At 39.9% G+C, this 23,330-nt stretch overlaps 1 protein-coding gene across 1 annotated transcript in view; it reads right to left on the bottom strand.

The window, feature by feature from the left end:
* The window catches only part of MGAT4D (MGAT4 family member D), a 41,511-nt gene that overhangs the window by 13,683 nt on the left and 4,498 nt on the right, over positions 1 to 23,330 (bottom strand). Inside the window, exons 2-5 of the mRNA XM_086346614.1 lie at positions 16,689 to 16,847; positions 12,891 to 13,028; positions 6,362 to 6,495; positions 3,727 to 3,773 (exon numbers count right to left, since the gene is read on the bottom strand). Of these exons, the coding sequence (XP_086202740.1) occupies positions 3,727 to 3,773; positions 6,362 to 6,495; positions 12,891 to 13,028; positions 16,689 to 16,847 (478 nt within the window). The remainder of the gene's footprint in view (positions 1 to 3,726; positions 3,774 to 6,361; positions 6,496 to 12,890; positions 13,029 to 16,688; positions 16,848 to 23,330) is intronic.

Raw genomic sequence — 23,330 nt, 5'->3', positions numbered from 1 at the left:
AACCAGAGATCAAATTGCCAACATCCGCTGGATCATGGAAAAAGCAAGAGAGTTCCAGAAAAACATCTATTTCTGCTTTATTGACTATGCCAAAGCCTTTGACTGTGTGGCTCACAATAAACTGTGGAAAATTCTGAAAGAGATGGGAATACCAGACCACCTGACCTGCCTCGTGAGAAATCTGTATGCAGGTCAAGAAGCAACAGTTAGAACTGGACATGGAACAATAGACTGGTTCCAAATAGGAAAAGGAGCATGTCAAGGCTGTATATTGTCACCCTGCTTATTTAACTTATATTCAGAGTACATCATGAGAAACACTGGGCTGGAAGAAACACAAGCTGGAGTCAAGGTTGCTGGGAGAAATATCAATCACCTCAGATATGCAGATGACACCACGCTTATGGCAGAAAGTGAAGAGGAACTAAAAAGCCTCTTGATGAAAGTGAAAGTGGAGAGTGAAAAAGTTGGCTTAAAGCTCAACATTCAGAAATGAAGATCATGGTATCTGGTCCCACCACTTCATGGGAAATAGATGGGGAAACAGTGGAAACAGTGTCACACTTTATTTTTTTGGGCTCCAAAATCACTGCAGATGGTGACTGCAGCCATGAAATTAAAAGATGCTTACTCCTTGGAAGGAAAGTTATGACCAACCTAGATAGCATATTCAAAAGCAGAGACATTACTTTGCCAACAAAGGTCCGTCTAGTCAAGGCTATGGTTTTTCCTGTGGTCGTGTATGGATGTTAGAGTTGAACTGTGAAGAAGGCTGAGCGCTGAAGAATTGATGCTTTTGAACTGTGGTGTTGGAGAAGCTCTTGAGAGTCCCTTGGACTGCAAGGAGATCCAACCAGTCCATTCTGAAGGAGATCAGCCCTGGGATTTCTTTGGAAGGAATGATGTTGAAGCTGAAACTCCAGTACTTTGGCCACCTCATGCGAAGAGTTGACTCATTGGAAAAGACTCTGATGCTGGGAGGATTGGGGGCAGGAGGAGAAGGGGATGACAGAGGATGATATGGCTGGATGGCATCACCGACTCAATGGACATGAGTTTGAGTTGGTGATGGACAGGGAGGCCTGGCATGCTGCGATTCATGGGGTCGCAAAGAGTCGGACACGAATGAGCAACTGAACTGAACTGAACTATTTCTTTTTTAAGCTTATTACCTAGACCAGTCACTTTAGTTTTTCTTTCTTTCTTTTCCCCCAGGCAACTGTCATTTTGAAGGAAATGGGTCAGCTGTCCTAAAGAAGGTCCCACATCCTGAGGGTTTGCTCCAGATTACTTTCACCTCTCACTGTGTATACTCTAAACTGGAGCTTAGCTCCATAGGCTTGATTAAATTTGATGAGATAAAATTTATATTTTAAGGCAGGACAAGAAAATTTAAGCATAAAATTCTTTGTCCCAACCCTCTCCCCGAGTGCACCACGTGCCTCTGCATTCCGTACACATTAACCAGACTGCCTCAAAGATGGGAGTGCCAGCTAATCCATAAAGATCCATTTTTCCTCCCTTTCTTCTGGCGTAAATTTCTTAGAAGATTAGTATCCTTTCTCAACTCTGTAAGGGTTTGTAGTGACTTACTGCTCACTTTGTATGTGCTTACCTGGACTACGTATCTTTGGGGAACTTTAGGTAGATCATCACTCTGTCATTTTGATGTATGATCCTCTGTCTCAAAAATGTAACTGACTGTGCTTTTGACTTCTACCAGGGGGAAGAAACAGTCCTCAGAGCTTCTGAGAGTCTGTCTCCAGGGTTTTAATCCTAATTTGGCTCTACTAAAATTATCTTTTTCCTTAACTTGTTAATTGAATTTTCATTGACAGATTCAAGGTCATTTTGTTTTGTTTTGAGGTTGGTGACCAAGTACACCCTACAGTTATTTCTTGGCGCATTTCCTTTGCATCATAACAGAAGGCAAAATTGTCTGACTCTGTACCTTGCAGTGACACTGCCGCCAATTAGAGGGTCAGGGAGGGGAACTTGAGCCCTTCCTGCTATTGATAATTATTCCTCTGTTCTCAGCCCCCATTTCCCCACTCCCACTGTGCCAGATATTGTAGGGTGGGGGTCTGCAAGCCACCATTCCAACACCCCTTGCCTGCTCTTTCCAGGTAGTCCTACGGGAGGCAGTAAGGAAAGAGATTCTCCATATGACTGGTTTCTGGAGAAGTCTCCAGCAGCAGCCTGGAGCGCAGGGCCATGGCAGCGCTGGCAGGAGCAACAGAGCTGCGTCCCAGCGTTGAGCACAGCACAGCAGCCCGCGCACACAACTGCAGACCTCGGGGTGCAACCCCATCTTCCTTTACGTTTCTCCTGCCTCCTTCCTTCTTCTTTTTCTTCTCTCAGCTCTTGTAAACCTTTTTGGCTAATTTTATGATTTTATTTTTTATATTTATTAATTTGGCTGCACTGGGTCTTAGTCCCATCAGGGCATGTAGGATCTATTAACAGTTCCCTGAACAGGGATTGAACCTGGACCCCCTGCATTGGGAGCAAGGAGTCTTAGCCACTGGACCACCAGGGGAGTCCCTTGGCCAATTTTTTTGTATTAAATTGTCTCTATTTCCTCTCTCTGAACCACCAAGAGTTTCCCATTTGGCTGCTGACTGATACATCTTCCTTGAAAGCTTCCCCTCCACCTGTCACTTCATGATATGCCTGAATTGCTTACGTTTCAAAATGGTGAGCTGCTAATTCTATTCATTCCCCAGTCACTGGCTGGAATTCTTTTAACTAGAATAAGTTGGCTTCATCCGCTAGAGCTATTTGGTGAGGGAAAAACAAAACAGAGCAAAGCGCTGCTGGCTGAAACAAACATGTCTGTTAGCCAGATTCAGCCTGAAGGCAACCCTAGCTTGTCACGCAAACAGCACACAGCCATAGCACCGATCATAAGGCTTTTCATGATCTCATTACGACCTGCCTCATCTCCATCAATCTTTCCTCCTTAATTCCAAACATCTACTACATTCAGGAGATATCGGTACTTACAGTCCTTCCCCCACATGTATCATGCTCCCTCTTTGGCCCTTCTGCCTTCCCAAGCAATTCTATTTGCCAGGCATTCTCTTCTCCTTCTGTCTGCCCAAAACATGTCTGATTACACTTGGACTCAGTCCAGTTATTAAGTTCTCCAGGAAGTCCTTCTTGGTACCTGAACTTAGAGTTAAATCCTTCCTACCTGGTGTGCTCTCACATTGCCCTTCCCATTCCACTAGCTTCCTTGCTGGGACTTGCTTTTTTTTTTCCTCACCAGTTGTACGGCCCACTTAAGCATAAGGATTTGGAAGGCTGGGTCCATTCCACAGCACCTTGCTTGATAACAAATTTCATATTGGTTCATAGCATGTGCTTGCATCTCCTGGGGTGCACGCAGCAGGAGATTCTAAGCAGAAGCTGTGAAAGTAACCTCATACAGTAAGGAACACAAGAACGCTTTAAAAATAATCCAGCAGGCTTCTCTCAGAGGCCATGGATTTCATGACGAATAGATACTATAAAAATAATATCATGACAAATATGGACTTTAATGGGTAGATGATGTACAGAATTGGGGGGAAATTATAAGCTACATTTCATCACAGCATTGATAGAACTACACGTTTTTTCTGCACAGTTACACTCACTGAATAGAATAAGACACTAATAAAAACATGTAATTGGACAGAAAAACGAAAGAAGTTATTTTTAAATTTATCACATAGTACTTACTTTTTTGTAATCATGTCAACCACAGATTTTACATAATTTTCGTTACTCTAAAAATGAGAGAAATATTTTACTGAAATGAAGAAGCATGCCTCATAGTTCTACTAATGCATGTAAATCTAGTTTATGTGTGGAATGTTACTATGTCTTAATATTTCTAGTGTTTTTACTTTCTATGAAAGAATTAAAATATTCATGCATCTAAAAGATCGGACTGGAATACTGAAGACACTTTATTCTCCCTTTGTCATAATATGAAATATCACTATACACCAATCACAATTAGAAATTAGTACACAAAAACTTATGTATCTAAAACAGCTTTGTCCTAAAAATGGGATGGCTTATTTCAAAGAACTGCCTTTTTTTGAAAGTGTCTTCATTTTATCAGTATTGCACTACAAGAAGCTTACTTCAAAATCACACCACATTTTTCTAGATGGTATTTGTTGGCTTGATTCCCAAATTTTCTTCCATCAGCAAACTGTATCTACTCTGCTATGTTAGGTGACAGATTCATTTGTAAGTAGCTTTTGATGGCTTATACTTTCAGGTAATTTTTTTAAACATAACCTATGGCATTTATAAGATGTAGCCTCAGGGCCCACAAGCATTCCCAACACAAAATTGTGAGAATATTTGAATACTTATAGTTCTACTACTGTCAAATCTGAGTAGTCTGAAAGGCAACTTTGTATACAGTTAAACTGCTTGTTTAAAAATATCAGCCGTGATACAGACCACTCTATTATAGTACTTCGGTTTCTTAAGATAGCCAAAAATATAATCACCAGCTATTTCTTACCCACTGAAACATATGTTAAATGTACTACTAAAGTTATACCTCTTAAGCATTCTATAGTCCATTTTAAAATTTGTTCCCTGATATTTTATTATTGGTCTAAACATTTTAGGCAGATGTGCCAACAGTAAAGAAATAAAGATTGTAATATGTAACACATGGTAATGTGATAAAACATTTTGAAGATTATATAAATGCTTCCAATATTAAAAAATTAATCTTTTATTTCTATGTTCCTATTAATTCTTCTGCTTGTTTTGCGTTTTTCTGCACCACAATGAGAGAGTAGCCCCTATCTCTGAAACTAGAGAAAAGCCCGAGCAGCAATGACTAAGACATGTTTTTCATAGAAAATTCAAACAACAGAAAAAAAAACTTAAAGGACAGCAGAGATCCTTTTAACTCCCAATATCCAGAGATAACCATTATTAATATTTTGAAGATCATCATTCCGAGGTTTGTTCATTGTCTTTTTTTATGTATTCTATCATTTTATGTATTCTATCTATTTTTCCTTTCTTTCCTTGATTCCTCTATCACAGTTTCCATAGATAATATAATGTTAAACGCAATACTTTACAACTTTTTTCAGTCAACAATATGATATGGACATCTTCTATATCACTGAATATGGATATTCATTCTTTCAATGGTTACAAATTATTGCAATGTAGACAAAAGTACTTACCCTCTCACTGATACCTATTTTGGCTGTATCTAATATGCTATCATAAAACAACAGTGCACTGAAAATCTTTGAAATTGCCACTTACTGAACACTTGCTACGTGACATACATCACTGTAAGTACTCCCCATATATTAGCTAATTTAATGGCCAAAACATCCATATACTACAGGCAATATCATCACTGTTTCACAAAGAAAGAAAGTGAAGCATGGAGAAGTTAAGTAACTTGTTCAAGTTCACGAGGCAGGAAGTGGAGGAGCTGGCATTGGAACCTTGGCAATCTAGATCCAGAGTCTGTTCTCAATCACATTGGCACATTTTGCACTATATTATGTACTACAAACATATCATCACTGTCTACTGTCACATTTTGATTATTTTGAAATTCTTGCTTGATTATCTCTTTAGGATAACTCCAAAGACTTGAGATTTCTGATTCAAAGGATAGACACATTTAAAATCTGATATCTTCTGCCAAATTCTTCTCTGAAACACCTTTTATGGTGTTAATATTTATACCACACTTTACAATTTTACATGGCATCAGAGGCAAGACAGAAAACTTTGGGCTGCTAGACAGATGCAGATTTGAATCTGCTCTATTAAGTGCTGGGAAAACTATTTACTTTCTTTAAGACCCAGGTTTTTCATCTGGATACCTACTTTACAGGGTTATATGCAGGTTATAAATAATGTATATAAAAATTGTCCACAATCCTTCAGACATAGAAAGGAGTCCCTCAATTAATAATAGTTACTGTGACTTAATATAAATTATCTCTTGATTCATATACTAACCTTTTCTTGGTCTGGGCAGGTTTTGTTACTATAGCATCCATTTACATGTCCTGTTTTTAAATATAATTTCTGTACCATATAGTATACAGGGTTCCTGATAGCATATTTAACAATATAATCATATTTCTCCACACAGAACTGTTTCATTTCCCTTAAACTGATGGTGGCATCAAACAAGTATTAAATACATTGTTATTCAAAAAAGGCATCTAGGAGATGCTTTTTAAAATTTAAGATAAAATTCAAAATGATGCAGTGATAACCACAGAGGAAATTACCACTGTGATTACCACAGTGTTTAGAGACTACGGGTCAGGAGTGAGGCGACCTGTTTATTTTTCATACATACATCTGCGATAGAGACGATCACCACAGAGTCCTTCTCTTCTGGAAGAGTCATCCTGGAGAGGATAGAGGTCAGTGTTTGCTTCAGGTAACTATAATTTCCTCTGTTGACAGTGGAAATACCCAGTGCAAAGGTAACTGCAGGCACAGGAATATGGTATCATTTCAAAGCACAGAGAAAAACGTAATTTAGCACGAATATGTATGCTCATTACTATGTTTGGGTTAGTTGTGCCGTCATCAAAAAAGTATTTGCAACTCTATTGCAAAAATAATCCAAACTGCTGTTAAGTTTTATCACATATTTTCTTTTTGAGGAAATTCCGATTTGCAGGGAATTGTTAGCAAACGCATTAAATAGACTCTATGATGCTCTCATGTGAAGAGTTTCAATGTACTGAAAAATAAAACTAGCCATTCTCCATTTATTACAGCTGTCATCTAACTGGGTACAAAACATCATACACTGGCTGATTTTCTATTCTTCTTCCCAAGGAGATGCTGGAACCTAAAATAGGAAAAATACTTTGAAATATTTTCACCTGTGAAAAAATTGTATGAAGTAATTTCTAAATGACTGATGGAATCTATCAGGCATGGATCCATGACTTTAAGTGACTTTTATTGCATGTTAATGACTGAAGCACTAGGAGAAGAGACCCCATTTCCAATAGATGTTAAGATACTATCAGCGAAGTCTACCCAAACTCAATCTTTGCTGTACCAGTGCTCAGCTATTTGAGTTGGGTCAAGATATACAGTCAGTCAGTTCAGTCGCTCAGTTATGTCTGACTCTTTGTGACCCCATGGACTGCAGCATGCCAGGCCTCCCTGTCCATCACCAACTTCCGGAGCCTATTCAAACTCATGTCCATCGTGTTGGTGATGCCATCCAATCACCTCATCCTCTGTTGTCCCCTTCTCCTCCCACCTTCAATCTTTCCCAGCATCAGGGTCTTTCCCAATGAGTCAGTTCTTTGCATCAGGTGGCCAAAGCACTGGAGTTTCAGCTTCAGCATCAATCCTTCCAATGAATATTCAGGACTGATTTCCTTTAGGATGGACTTGTTGAATTTCCTTGCAGTACACCACAGTTAAAAAGCATCAATTCATCCACGCTTAGCTTTCTTTATAGTCCAACTCTCACACCCATACATGACTACTGGAAAAACCATAGCTTTGACTAGATGAACCTTTGTTGGCAAGGTAATGTCTCTGCTTTTTAATATGCTGTCTAGGTTGGTTATAGCTTTTCTTCCAAGGAGAAAGTGTCTTCTAATTTCATGGCTGCGGTTACCATCTGTAGTGATTTTGGAGTCCAAAAAAATAAAGTCAGCCACTGTTGCCCCATCTATTTGACATGAAGTGATGGGACCGGATGCCATGATCTTAGTTTTCTGAATGTTGAGTTTTAAGCCAACTTTTCCATTCTCCTCTTTCACTTTCATCAAGAGGCTCTTTAGTTCTTCTTTACTTTCTGCCATAAGCGTGGTGTCACCTGCATATCTGAGGTTATTGATATTTCTCCCGGCAATCTTGATTCCAGCTTGTGCTTCAGCCAGCCCACCGTTTCTCATGATGTACTCTGCATATAAGTTAAATAAGCAGGGTGACAATATACAGCTTTGACATACTCCTTTCCCAATTTGGAACCAGTCTGTTGTTCCATGTCCAGTTCTAACTGTTGCTTCTTGACCTGCATACAGATTTCTCAGGAAGCAGGTCAGGTGGTTTGGTATTCCCATCTCTTGAAGAATTTTCCACAGTTTATTGTGATCCACACAGTCAAAGGCTTTGGCATAGTCAATAAAGCAAAAGTAGATGTTTTTCTGTCCTGTCCTGCCTTAATTTCCACACCTTTATAATGGAGATAAGTACTTCGAGAATGGCTCAGTGAGGAACTCAGAAAAATCCTCTCCCTAAAAAGCAATAATCAAGCTGTAAAACAAAGTTGTCAAAACCATCAGAGCCCTGGTATACAAAACACTGAGAGGTGTTTACTTAAGAAAAATTATTGAACTTCAGTGACAGCAGTAAGAATCAGTATTTCCCTGATTACTATTGTGTTTGAGCATATTTTCATATGTTTGTTGACCTTTGGATATTCTTTTGTGAAGTCCCTGTTCAAGATTTGTCCATTTCTCTATTAAGCTGTCTGTATTTTCCTTACTGATTTACTGATGCTCTTCATAGATTCTGAATATGAACCCTTTGTCAGTTATGTGTATTATAAATATCATCTTCCATCACGGGTTTCCTTTTCAATGTTTTACCTCTTAAAATTAAGAAAAGATGCTCTTAACTTTAGCACTGTGCAATTTATCAATCATTTCCTTTATGGCCAGTGCTTTGTGATTCCTGCTGAGAAATGTTTGCTTATCTTCAAGTCCATAAAGATGTTTTCCAGATCATCTTCTAGCTGATTTATTATCTGCCTGTTATATTTAGATCTACAATCCACCTGGAATTGATTTTTATGAATGGTGTGAAGCAGGAGTCAAGTTTCAAATTTTGGGATCTACTCTCGAAAGGAATTTCTTGAACAGCTTCCCATGTCTTAGGATATGGAATACATTTACAAAAATCTGCAAGACCCTTAGTGACCCAGTCCCAACCTACATCTTCTGTTTCAAATACCCTCTCTCAAAACCAGTCTTCCTTGGTGTCTTTCAGCTTCCCAGACTGATCATTCAGTCCTTGTTCCTCTCCAGGCATCTGCATGCACCATTCCTTGGTGCCCAGAACACTCTTTTTCGGGCGCCTGTGCTAGTTCTACTCACTCTTTCTAAATGGATTCTGACCTCGTCTCTCATACAACTTGTCCTTTTTGTTGCTACCCATTTGTCTTCCTACCTAGACTGCACACTGAGTGAGGGTTGACTCTGCTTCTCTTGTTCACTGTTATTATGAATCCAGCATTACCATAATGACTGCCACATAACAATGTCCAAAAATCTGGGATGGATAAACACATGGCCAAACTCCTCTATTATTTGGCCTCTGCCTCATATTTTACTGCCGACAGACACCAGCCCCAGTTGTGCACACAAACCACATCTTTTTTTCCAAGTCCTCTTGCTGTTAGACCTTTCACATTCTTTCTTCTCCTTTTCTGCTATCCACCATCTGTCTTTTCTCTACTTGCATGCATGCATGTGTGCTGAATTGTTTCAGTTGTGTCCAACTCTTTGCGACTCTATGGACTATAGCCCACCAGGCTCCTCTGTCCATGGGATTCTCCAGGCAAGAATATTAGAGTGGGTTGCCATGCCCTCCTCCAGGGGTTCTTCCTACCCCATGAATCAAACCCATGCAGGAGAACCTGCATCTCCTGCATTGGCAGGCAGGTTCTTTATCACTAGCACCACCTGGGAAGCCCTTTTCCTTACTCATCCCATTGCAATTCTTTTTATTCTTTATGTCTCACTTTAGATGTCACCTCCTCCAGGAAGCCTTCCCTAATTCCCCAAGTACAGATTCAGTTCAGTTCAGTTCAGTCGCTCAATCATGTGGGACTCTTTGCGACCCCATGAATCGCAGCACGCCAGGCCTCCCTGTCCATCACCAACTCCCGGAGTTCACCCAAACTCATGTGCATCGAGTCGGTGATGCCATCCAGCCATCTCATCCTCTGTCATCCCCTTCTCCTCCTGTCCCTAATCCCTCCCAGCATCAGGGTGTTTTCAAATGAGTCAGCTCTTCCCATGAGGTGGCCAAAGTACTGGAGTTTCAGCTTTAGCATCAGTCCTTCCAATGAACACCCAGGACTGGTCTCCTTTAGGATGGACTGGTTGGATCTCCTTTCAGTCCAAGGGACTCTCAAGAGTCTTCTCCAACACCACAGTTCAAAAGCATCAATTCTTCGGCGCTCAGATTTCTTCATAGTCCAACTCTCACATCCATACATGACCACTGGAAAAACCATAGCCTTGACTAGATGGACCTTTGTTGGCAAAGTAATGTCTCTGCTTTTTAATATGCTATCTGGGTTGGTCACAAAGATTGGCCTTCCCTAAATCCCCAAGTAGATTTGGCTCTACCCTTGCATATCCTTGTCAGAGCACTGATTAATTTCTATTGTAATTGTTTCCTCATTTGTCTCTAAGAGGATAAGTTCCGAGTCTGTTCATCACTATCTCACTAGAGCCTAGTAAGTGTTTGGTGCTGGGCAGAAGCTTGTTAAAGCAGGAAACGTGGAAGACTTCACAAAGAAGTTGTCAGTTAAGCTGAAAAGTCATATTGGATAAGAGATATGACAAGTTAGTTGTGTGTTGACAGGAGGTGATATGTTCCTTATAGGCAATTATCAACTGATAATTATCAACTTGTAGGAAATGTCTAGGGTTGCTGCAAAAAAAGGAAGTGGCAGAAAATGAGATTTGAAAGATATAGCCTTTAAAAGACTTTGAAAGATACAGACTACTGTGCACATACCCAGGACTTCCCTTGTGGCTCAGACGGTAAAGTGTCTGCCTACAATGCAGGAGACCCGGGTTCGATCCCTGGGTCAGGAAGATCCTCTGAAGAAGGAAATGGCAACCCACTCCAGTACTCTTGCCTGGAAAATCCCATGGATGGAGGAGCATGGTAGGCTACAGTCCATGGGGTCGCAAAGAGTTGGACACGACTGAGCGACTTCACTTGGTCTTGGTGCATATACCATATCAGGGAGTTAATGTCATTCTATACGCACTGAGCATCTACTGAAGGATTTTAAGGAACAGTTGTGCATGATGAGTTATGCACTTAAGTATGTCTCTCTGAGGAAAGTATTAGGAATGAATTGACTTTGACAATACTAAAGCCAAGAGAAAAATGACAAGTCTATTTCAATAGACCAGGCAAGAAAAGAAGGCTGAATGAAAAATAGTTACAGAGGGGCTATAGAGAGTAGAAATTATCTGAGATATATCAGAATAGAGAGGATACAAGCCTGATGACAGGTTCCCCAGGAGGCCATGCTACAGACTTCAGTACTCTTGCAAATGTTTTATGTCATCTTTAAGGTAGCTAAAATCTCCCTTTAAATTACTTCTGAGGATGAAGGTTTATATGCAAGCCTCTCCTTCCAAGGAAGGAGGAAATCCACAAAAGGAGTCTCAAAAGAAGGATGAATATATTCAGCAATGGTTGTAAAGAAGGAAACAGTTGGGGGATTAGACAATTATTCAGGATTTAATGCAGCACTGATAACCGGTTTATTTCAACACCCCGAGCTCCCACGCAAGGAATTCCATTGCTCTTCCCAGTTACCAACCTCTCTCTCTCTCCTTCCTTTCACTCTATATCATGGGCTTTAGTTTATCTTTTCTGATGCTTATCAAGGCTGGGCTTCTCCTTGGTATCCAGTATCTTAGAGTTACTGGGTACTGATTTTACCTTCGCTGTGTCTTTCAACTCCTCCTCTTTCTGTAAGATGTAGTTTTGTCTGGTGTGTACTCTCTCATACATTCACGCATGTGTATGTGCATATTTATAGGCCACGATTAAAATACTTCTAGGAAGGAATATGATGCAAGTGAAGACCTTTACAAGTGTGATCTCAGACAGTTCCATCATCTCTCTAGGCCTCAGGTAAGAAATAAAGATAATCACAGGCCCTCCTGCATTGGATTGTGAGAATGAAATGAGATAATGAAAGAAAACATCTAACTTGGTATATGGGACACAGAATTCGGGAGATGGAAAACAATGTCACCTGGCTCCTCCATCCCAACACAACAGGTTTCTTAGAGGCATGTGACACAGACCAACGCTGTTTATTCCCAAGGAACTGCCAAGAGCAGAGGTCAGCTCACTTTTTCTATTGAAGGGCCAGACAGTACAATTTTCAGCTCTTGGGCCATATCATCTCTGCTGACGCTACTTATCTCTGCTGCTGAAGCACAAAAGCAGTCGTAGACAATAAGTGAACAACGAGCATGACTATGGTCCAATAAAGCTTCTTAAAGACAGGCAAATCTGGCCTGCAGGCGCTGGTTTGCTGACCTCTGACCTGGAATGACTCGCTCATTGGAATGAACAAGGTTGGTGGCAATGGCAGGTGTTCTGAGATTTAACCTAATATCCTTGCTTCCAATGCAAATACTTTTTCTCTTCTCCTATACGTGGTGAAATTGAACTTATTCTTCAAGGCTTAACTCAAGCATTATCTCTTCTGTAAGGCTTTTATTGACTTTGCTCCCCAGAAAGATGAGGAAATAGGAAGACAACCAGATAAGAAATAGATTTATCAAAACCAAAGGAGAAAAGAGTTGCCAAGCATGTAACAGATGCTTAATGATGTCTGGCTTATATTGACTTATTTTCAAAGCATGTTCATTAAACTTGGATTTAAATTCAAGTCTCCAAATATTTATTGAACAATTTTTTTCTGAAAGACAATACACTGATTTCCAGTAATACAAATGAATGCCAGATAGGCTTGGGGTCTGTCTGAATATCATATGAGTTGATTACATTTTAAAATTTAAAAGGATGTTTCCAAACATCAAAATGTCTGTATTTGATCTTCCAATGCTAAGTTTTCTTACCGCCTGTTTTCTCTCTGCCCATGATTACATCAGGGTAAAGTCTATCTACTTTCCTTAGATGAGGGAAAAAGAACTTTAAGACTTCAAATGCATCAGATACTGTTTCATTTGTATCCGAGGCATTCACTTTCTTCTCAACTGAAAAAGAGAAAAGATAGGGTTTTTGAGTTCACAACTATAGGGATTCTTCTCTTTCCAGTACAATTTTTTAACATAGTAGTTAATAAGTTAATTCACGATTAATTAAGTATTCAATATATAGGATACACACTATTAACTGTGAATTAACAACATCGTAAGGCTATAAAATACAGCTCAAAGATTATTGATTCATGTTTATTTTAAAGTGAAAGTGTTAGTCACTCAGTCATGTCTGACTCTTTGTGACCCCATGGACTGTAGCTCACCAGGCTCCTCTATCCATGGAATTCTCCAGGCAAGAATACTGGAGTGGGTTGCCATCCCCTTCTCCAGGGGATCTTCCCAACCCAGAAATCAAACCCAGTCTCCTGCATTACAGGAGGATTCTTTACCATCTGAGCCACCAGGGAAGCCCATTTATTTTCAAGGTATTTAATGAAAATCTAACACTATGAGTGACACAACCAGAGGCTAACAGAACAGACGGTTCCAAACGAAGGAAGTAGAACTGAAACATGCTCTAACTGGCCTGCTCTACCACTTTAACATCACATCATCAAAGCCTGTATTTTTATAACTTTATTTTCAAGCCTCTCAACATTTAATGACTCCACTCATTCAAATTTGCCCCATCATTCTGAAAAAGAAGAACAAAGTTGAAGGACGTACAGTACCCAATTTAATTCATAATACATACTACAGTAATCAAGGCAGTGGAGTACTACAGAACAAACAGATACACAGACCTATGGAACAACAGAGATACAGACATAGATCCACACAAATATGGCCAACTGATTTTTGAAGAAGATGTACAGGTAATTGCAGAAAGAAAAACCTTTTTGATATATGATTCTAAAACACTTAGACATTCACATGAAAAAGACTGAACCTTGCATTTCTCTAATAATTAGTGATGTTGAGCATCTTTTCATGTGCTTCTTGGACATGTACATCTCCTTTGGAGAGATGTCTATTTGGTCTTCCACCCATGTGTAAAATAGATACCTAGGGGGAGGCTGCGGTATAGCACAGGAAGCTCAGCTCGGTGCTCCGTGATGACCTCAGTGGGTGGGAGGAGGGGAGGGAGAGAGGTCCAAGGGGAAGGGGATACATGTATACATATAGCTGATACATTTCATTATACAACTGAAACGAACACAACTTTGTAAAGCAATTATACTCTAATAATAAAAACTGTGGTGTTTGAATGTGGTGTTGGAGAAGACTCTTAAGAGTCCCTTGGGCTGCAAGGAGATCCAACCAGTCTATCCGAAAAGAAATCAGTCCTGAATATTTATTGGAAGGACTGACGTTGAAGCTGGAACTCCAATACTTTGGCCACCTGATGCGAAGAGCTGACTCATTTGAAAAGACCCTGATGCTGGGAAAGATTGAAGGCAGGAGGAGAAGGGGACAACAGAGGATGAGATGGTTGGATGGCATCACCAACTCAAGGGACATGAATTTGAATAAACTCCAGGAGTTGGTGATGGACAGGGAGGCCTGGTGTGTTGCATTCCGTGGAGTCGCAAAGAGTCGGAAACGACTGAGCGAATGAACTGAACTGACTAAAAACTGAAACTTTACCTATACTTCATGCCATTTATAGAAATAAACTCAAAACTTTCATAGACCTAAATGTAAAATCTAAAATGATAAATTAAAAAAAAAAGAAAATCTTTATGACCCTGAGTTAGATAAAGAGTTCTTAGATACAACATCAAAGGCATAATACATAAAAAGGAAAACTCAACTTTATCAAAATTAAAAATGTTTGCTTTCTGAAGGACACCACAAAGAAAATAAGACAAATCACAGCCTGGGAGAAAATATTTCCAAATCACACATTCATGAGATATGTATCCAGGATATCTACAACTCTCAGAACTCAACAGTTCAGTTCAGTCACTCAGTTGTGTCCTATTCTTTGTGACCCCATGAACTGCAGCACGCCAGGCTTCCCTGTCCATCACCAACTCCCAGAGCTTGCTCAAACTCATGTTCATCAAGTGGGTGATGCCATCCAACCACCTCATTCTCTGTCATCCCCTTCTCCTCCTGACTTCAATCTCTCCCAGCATCAGGGTCTTTTCCAACGAGTCAGTTCTTTGCATCAGGTGGCCAAAGTTTCGGAGCTTCAGCTTCAACATCAGTCCTTACAATGAATATTCAGGACTGATTTCCTCTAGGATTGACTGTTTTGATCTTCTTGCTGTCCAAGGGACTCTCAAGAGTCTTCTCCAACACCACACAGTTCAAAATATCAACTTTCTTGATGCTTTCTTTGTAGTCCAACTCTCACATCCATACATAACTACTGGAAAAACCATAGCTTTGACTATATGGACCTTTATTGGCAAAGTAACGTTTCTGCTTTTTAATATGCTTTTTAATATTCAAAACTCAACAACAAGAAAAAACTACTCAATTAGAAATGTGTAAAAATCTGAATAGGAATCTCATCAAAGAAGATACATGGAGGGCCAAGGAGCACATAAAAAAGTTCAACATCATTAGTCACCAGAGAAATACACCTTAAAACTATGAGAGGCCATGACACCAGAAAGGCTATAATTAACTGGAGTGACTGTGACTCTCATACATTGATCCAAAATGACACAACCACTCTGATAAACATCTTGGCAGTTTCTTATAATGTTAAACATCCACCTATCATATGCCCATCAATCCTAGATATTTATCTTAAAGAAAGGAAAATTATCTTCATACAAAAAAATCTGTACACAAATGCTTATGACAACAGGTAGTTGCAATCACCAAAAAACAAAGAAACGTGAAAAACAATCCAAATGTCTCTTAATTGGTGAAACAAACTCTCCACTGCACATCCATACAGTGGAATATTACTAAGTAACTAAAAGGCAACAAACAATCGGTCGCATAACAACTTGGATGAATCTATGCTAAGTCAAAGAGTCCATAAAGGTTATACACTGTGTGATTCCATTTGTATGGCATTCTGGAAAATGGAAAACTATGAAGAATTGATCAGCGGCTGCCAGGGGCTGAGTTCAGGGGAGGTACTGGATTACAGAAGGGGAAGCAGGAGGCAGAACTTTTCATCCTGAAGAAATGGAGAGCCAAGGAAAGTTGATTTGCAGGACAGTGTAGCCTTCACTTTGGCTAACGTGAGCATAAACAGGTGGGGACAAGAATGGAGAGAGAAAAGGGGAAAAAAGATGTTAGCAGTCATTCAGATGAAGCATGAAAGGAGCCTGATTCGGGTAGTAGAGATGGTGACAGAAAAATGTGGATAGATTTGTGAGATATACAGGATTATGAATCAATAGGACTGCTCACTGACAGTCATGGGAGAAGTATGCTAGAGGAAGAGGAAGGATTCAGAGAGGATGTGCAGGTTTCTGGCTGCTTCTGCAGATGGATCACGGATGGCGGCACCGTTCACAGAGACAGAAACTAGAAGAGGACCATTTTCGAGGTACAGGTGAGAGGAAATTTATCAGTGATGTCTCTTACCGTACTTTTGCATATTTCATAGTAAAAGAATGAGTACTGATTTAGTTATATCTACTGGAAACATATGCCCTAAAATCAGAAAGCATAAAATCTAAATTTCCAAACACAAAACATTACACAACAAACCACCATACACAAAACAAAAACAATGCAAACCTGCATTTTGTGCATCACGTTCTTTCTCTGAAATGTCAAGTTTCATTTCCTTGAAGGCATTAAGCAACTCTTGGCGATTTCTTTCTGTTTTGTTTTTTAAGCGTAGTATACTTTCCTTAAACTCCGAAATATGGTTTCTACAATTAGTTAATTGATTACCTACAAAGAAAACATGTAGATATTTATACATGTAGCAATATCATATAATTTTCTATAATATATGGGCTTCCTAGGAGGTGCCAGTGGTAAAGAACCCACCTGCCAACGCAGGAGACATAAGAGACGCAGTTTCGATCCTAGGCAATATCATACAATTTTCTATAACAAAATGTAAAGTATATACTTCGATACAGTTATATATAACACTACATTTATATGTATGTGTGTATGTATATAGTCCCTGGAGAAAGAAATGACAACCCACCCCAGTGTTCTTGTCTGGAGAACTCATGGACAGAGGAGCCTGGCAGGCTTCATGGAATCACAAAAGAGCCAAACACGACTTAACTACTGAACAGTAACAACATATATAGTGCTGTGCTGTGCTTAGTCGCTCAATCGTGTCTGACTCTTGTGACCCCATGAACTGTAGCCCGCCAGGCTCCTCTGTCCATGGGGTTCTCCAGACAAGAATACTAAAGTGGCTTGCCATGCCCTCCTGCAGGGGATCTTCCCAACCCAGGGATCAAACCCAGGTCTCCTGCAATGCAGGCGGATTCTTTACCAGCTGAGTTACCAGAGAAGCTCATATAGTGCTATATACATATAATATGTATGTACATGTATACATAAAAAGAATGAAGTGTTAAAAATGGTAATATCTAGAAGGGGAGATTATCAATAGTTTTTGCTTTATTATTTTGTGCTTTTCTGTATTTTCCAAATTTTCCATTTTGTGCATGTAATAGATTTGAACTTAGAGGGAAAAGCAAGTAAAGGCAAAAAATTCACTTCTAGGAATTTTTCTGAAGAAAATGACCAGAAATATGTACACAGATTTGGCTCTAAGGATATTCAACATAAGCAGCATTATTTATCACCGTGAGAAAACTGAAAACAACCATAATGCCCAGGGATGGAAGTATCCTAAATAAATTACAGAATACCTTTTAAGAGTTCTGGTGGCTCTCATGGCCCAATATTTGTGTGACACTGGGCAAGCTACTTAATTTCTGTTAGCCTTTGTTCCTTCAGGTGCAAATGATTATTTCCGTTTAGCAAAGAAAGTACATTAATATAGTAAAAAAAAGTGTACAAGTTTATATTTTGTTAATATACAACCTTTGGTTTGTTGAATCACTTTTTATTTCTTATTTTTACAAAATTTTTTGTTCCTAAAATCATTTTCATTATGTCTATAACCACACAAAAAAATTAAGAAATAAAAAATTAAGCACCTTTTATTTGTCAAGTACTCCTTGTCCATGGAAATATAAAATAGAGATGGTCAGTTCTGGCTTTCAGGAAGTTTATAGGCTGATTGATAGAACTAAATTAGTGAGTGAAATTTCTGATATTATAGACTCTCTTCTCCTTAGGTTTTAACTAACTAAGCACACACGTTGATAATATCAGTTCCAAACAGGGACTGTGAGCTTTATTCGCGGCTCTGACAATGGGATACTGCACAATGCGCTGGGATGTCCTATTTGCCCACCCAAGTTACCCCTGCTCTCGCCTCACTCCTGAAACAGGAGGTGGACAACAGTCAGGCCACATCCACAGAGCGGATGACTTGCCACGTGTGCCTACTACTCAGGAGCAAAGAGTAGACAGGAAGCCCATTCCTTCTTTCAGACAGTTACTATAAGAGGACAAGCCAGAGATGGCCCAAGTTGGCTTTTTAAGGAAGCAATTCTGCCACGTTGTTAATCTGGCCCACTGATGCTAGGTCTGAACAATCTCACTATTCAGGAGAATCCTCAGTATTCTGAGAAATGTAATGAGCTGCTGGGTGAAGTTCCAAGGGTTCCCTTTCAAATGCCCTCTCTAGGAGGGTGAAATGAAAGATACCCCCTTAAGGAAATATGGGCGGAGAACAAGTCCAACCCCTGGCATGCAATGCCAATAGTATGCACAGAGAGCAGTGAGACGGTTAGGGATGGGAGGGGAGAGCAGGCTGGGGAAGGATTCTGAAGGATGAGATCGCTCACTGACTCTTGAAGGAGCTCGAGTTATTAGACAGTCAAGGAAATAGGGAAAGGTACTCTGTTGGAAAGCAGTGTGAAAAGGCAACGAGGCATTCAAAAATACAGTCTCTACAAACCCAGAAGCTGTTCATTATTTCAGGACAACACAGGGAAAATTCATAGTGAAGGTAAAAAAGGATCTCATTATACTGGTCTTTTTGACAAGCTATGATAAGGAGCTTGAACTTTTTCATATGAACCAGTGTTTCTCAAACCTTTCTTCTATAAAACCTCTAGAGGACTTCCCTGGTGGTCCAGTGGTTAAGACTCCAAACTTCTAATACAAGGGGCATGGGTTTGATCCCCAGTAGAGAACTAAGATCCCACATGCCATGCAACTTAGCCAAAAAATATATATTAAAAAAAAATAAAACACCTCTAATGGCAGTGAATTTGAAGAAAAGGGACACAGGGGGAGGTATAACTTGAAATGCCCACAACGTTCATGGAATTTCTGTAACATTTCTTTAAAATGTGGGCAAATTTTGTAGCCCATTCCACAGCATATATTTATTTTAATATAAAGATAATGGAATCACTCGTTTTTCTTTGGGTAACTTTATACATCTTAGAACACCACTACAGACTATCATGGGAACAACTATCTCAATTGTGAAGCATCACTGAAGACTATTAGGTAATCACTACCTAATAGTTTTAGAAAGATCATTCTGATGACCCCATTGAAGATTGTTTCAGGAAAGCAAAACTAATGCCAGAGAAACTATCAGTTAGGAACCTATAGTGATATTAGTTTCAAGTGAGAGATGATAAAGAATAAACCAGGGCACAAAGGGAGAAGGCGATGGTAACCCACTCCAGTACTCTTGCCTGGAAAATCCCATGGACAGAGGAGCCTGGTAGGCTGCAGTCCATGGGGTCGCTAAGAGTCGGGCACGACTGAGCGACTTCACTTTCACTTTTCACTTTCATGCATTGGAGAAGGAAATGGCAACCCACTCCAGTGTTCTTGCCTGGAGAATCCCAGGGACGGGGGAGCTTGGTGGGCTGCCGTCTATGGGGTCGCACAGAGTCGGACACGACTGAAGTGACTTAGCAGCAGCAGCAGCAAAGCACAAAGGATTAGGAAGTAGGAGATGGATATGATAAATATCTGAGAACTTTTATTGCAAAGACTTAACTGATAGAGGGGCTTCCCTGATAGCTCAGTTGGTAAAGAATCCGCCTGCAATACAGGAGACCCTGGTTCAATTTCTGGATCAGGAAGATCCATTGGAAAAGGGAAAGGCTATCCATTCCAGTATTCTTGGGCTTCCCTTGTGGCTCAGCTGGTAAAGAATCTGCCCGCAATTTGGAAGACCTGGGTTTGATCCCTGAGTTGGGAAGATCCCCTGGAGAAGGGAAAGGCTACTCACTCCAGTTTTCTGGCCTAGAGAATTCCATGGACTGTACAGTCCATGGGGTTGCCATGAGTGGGACATGACTGAGCACCTTTCACTTTCACTTTCAACTGATAGAGAAGAGAATGCTACTGTTGCTAAGTCGCTTAAGTCGTGTCCGACTCTGTGCGACCCCATAGATGGCAGCCCACCAGGCTCCCCCATCCCTGGGATTCTCCAGGCAAGAACACTGGAGTGGGTTGCCATTTCCTTCTCCAGTGCATGAAAGTGAAAAGTCAAAGTGAAGTTGCTCAGTCGTGTCCGACTCCTAGCGACCCCATGGACTGCAGCCTACCAGGCTCCTCCATCCATGGGATTTTCCAGGCAAGAGTACTGGAGTGGGGGGCCATTGCCTGCTCCGAGAGAAGAGAACAGAATCCCTCTCAGGATTCCAACCTGACCCTAGATTTCTAACCTGGTATTCAATCTGCATTGGGAAATGGGAAAAGTAGTGGGGCAGAAGTAGTCGTGATGCTCCTGAGGCATCCAAATGTGTGGCAAACACACGGCACAGAGAGCATGAGGGCACCAAGTGGTCTCCAGTCTTGGCCACTTTGCTGAAATATGGAAACACCTTCGCAGAGAAGCAATACATAGGTTTGCATTTTAGAAAAAGGCACAGAAAAGGAAAAAATCCATTGTAATTTCACTGCTTAAAGAGAACCACCCTACGTGTTTAGCTTTACATAGCTCTAGACTTGTGCTTACTTTTTTTTCCCTTTGCTTCAGTATAAAATGTCAAAAACAATCACACAGGGGAAAATGCAGTAAGTTAAAGTGGCTCGTTTTACACTGAAAAAGGCTTATGTGTTCACCATAATCTATGATACAAACAAATTCTTTATGTTACATAGTCAAATATCAAAATACATAAGAAAACTATTAGAAACACAAGAATATGGGAAAATTTTATATTTTAATTAGCAAGGAAAGCATAGAAATTGGCTGTCAGTTGAGGTGGAATAAAAGAGAATTCACCCCATGGAAGACAATAAATTCCAGAGGAATTTTTTTTTAAATTAAGGTAAAATACAAAGGTATAAAAGTAATGGTGATATATCTGGACAGAAACATTTAATATTTTTTCACTTGTCTGCCTTTTATAAACAAGAATATACATATATGTAGCCTGTGGCAAAGGTTGGGTAATGCCATTTGCCTGCTCCAAACCCGTCAGAGATTTCTCATCACACTCAGACAAAGAGCCAAATCTTCACCAGGTCGGAGCCCTACATGTCAGCCTTGGCTCCCTCTCTGGCCTCATCCCCGTCCCTCCCACCTGATTCTGGGGAGCAGCTCCAGACACACTGGCCTCCATGCTGTTCCTCATGCAAACCACTCTCCCCACCTTACACTTTGACTCCTGCAAATTTTCTCAGCTCATCTGCAGATACTGAGTGGCCAGAGCTCCCTAATTTCATTCAGTTTTCTGCTAAAATGCTGCCTCCTCTGAGCAGCTTACCCTAACATCCTTCATGAAATAGCACATCCCTTTCTCCCCTTGTCCTTTTTTTCCCTCCTCAAATCACTTATCATTGACTTCCTACTCCTGTTTATTATTCCTATTAACTGTTATTATTCACTGTTTTTATGTCTCTCTCTAGAGCTCCATAGAATGAAAGCTTGAGAAGTGCAAGAACTTTGGATTTTTTAAGTATTAAATTCTCTATGCCTGAAACAGTGACTGCCACATAGCACTTCCACAAATACATGCTGAATGAATGAATGAACAAATTAATGTATAAATGGACTGGCCAGCATAGGAACTAATTTGAGTGACTCTAAAAGTGAATTATGCTTTGATCAAAAGAACTGCCACTATCCAGATAAATCTTGAATATTCAGACAGTGGATACTATTTGAGGATGCTTAAACTGTTTACAATGGATGTGGGTTTAACCAAGATAATCCTGTCATTGGGATTCCCAGGGTAATATACTCTTTGCAAAATGGATACTGTGTTTGGAGTCATGGATGATGCAACATATCTATACTTCCACAATGTAAGTCAGTCCTTGAGGGATTAATTTGGTAAATGAAAGAGTTTTCTCCAGAGGAAAGAGTAGTTTTAGAAACAACCATACAGAAATATTAAAGGATATAATATCTACTCTTGGATCTGCTCCTTGTATATTCTTACCTGATAATTCAATTCATCAATGTTCTATTTAAAACATTTATGTTACTGCATATTCAGTTACATATTTAGAGGAAGAGCCATTACAAAATTACTTTGCAAAAGTTTGAATAATTTGATGTTTTGAGTTAACTGAGGTGAAATTGTGAAAACAAATATCACTCCCTGCGTACACTAGGCAAAAGTGACTTCACCCATAAGAAGAGTCCAGGTAAAATCCTTAGTACCACTGACTTTGCTCCTCACAGCAGAGGTACAGCAGAGGTCCAAGGCACTGCTCCCCAGGAACAGTAAGATGCAAGTCACATTTGTAATTTAAAACTTTCTAGTAGCCACATTGAAAAAAATTAAAAAGAAAAAAGTTTTATAAATAGCATAGAAAATTTAATCCAATATATCTAAAATATTTCTCAACATGTAATCAACACAAAAGTATTGACAATTAATGGAATAGTTTGCATTCTTTTGTGCTCAGTATTCTAAATCCTGTGCATATTTTATACTTTTACAATACACCTTAAAGAAAGTGAAAGAAAGTGAAGTCTCTCAGTTGTGTCCCCATGGACACCAGGCTCCTCCATCCATGGGATTTTCTAGGCAAGAGTACTAGAGTGGGTTGCCATTTCCTTCTCCAGGGAACTTCCAGACCCAGGGATCAAACCCAGGTCTCCCACATTGTAGACAGACACTTTACTGTCTGAGCCACCAGGGAAGCCATTCAGATGCTAAATTTTGATAGTTACAGTAAATGCAGTCTTAACAACAAAATTTGCTTAACTGAGAAAGAATTTGCACTGTTTCTGTTACTAAATTTAAATTGTTGTTGTTCAGTCACTAAGTCGTGTCTGACTCTTTGCCACCCCATGAACTGCAGCATGCCAGGCTCCTCTGCCCTCCACTGTCTCCTGAAATTTTT

Source organism: Bos grunniens, chromosome 17 (assembly GCF_055505025.1).
Source record: "Bos grunniens cultivar Pamir isolate PY7600 chromosome 17, Bosgru_T2T1.0, whole genome shotgun sequence".
NCBI lineage: Eukaryota > Metazoa > Chordata > Mammalia > Artiodactyla > Bovidae > Bos > Bos grunniens.
This window is presented reverse-complemented; position numbering and strand designations above follow the sequence as displayed.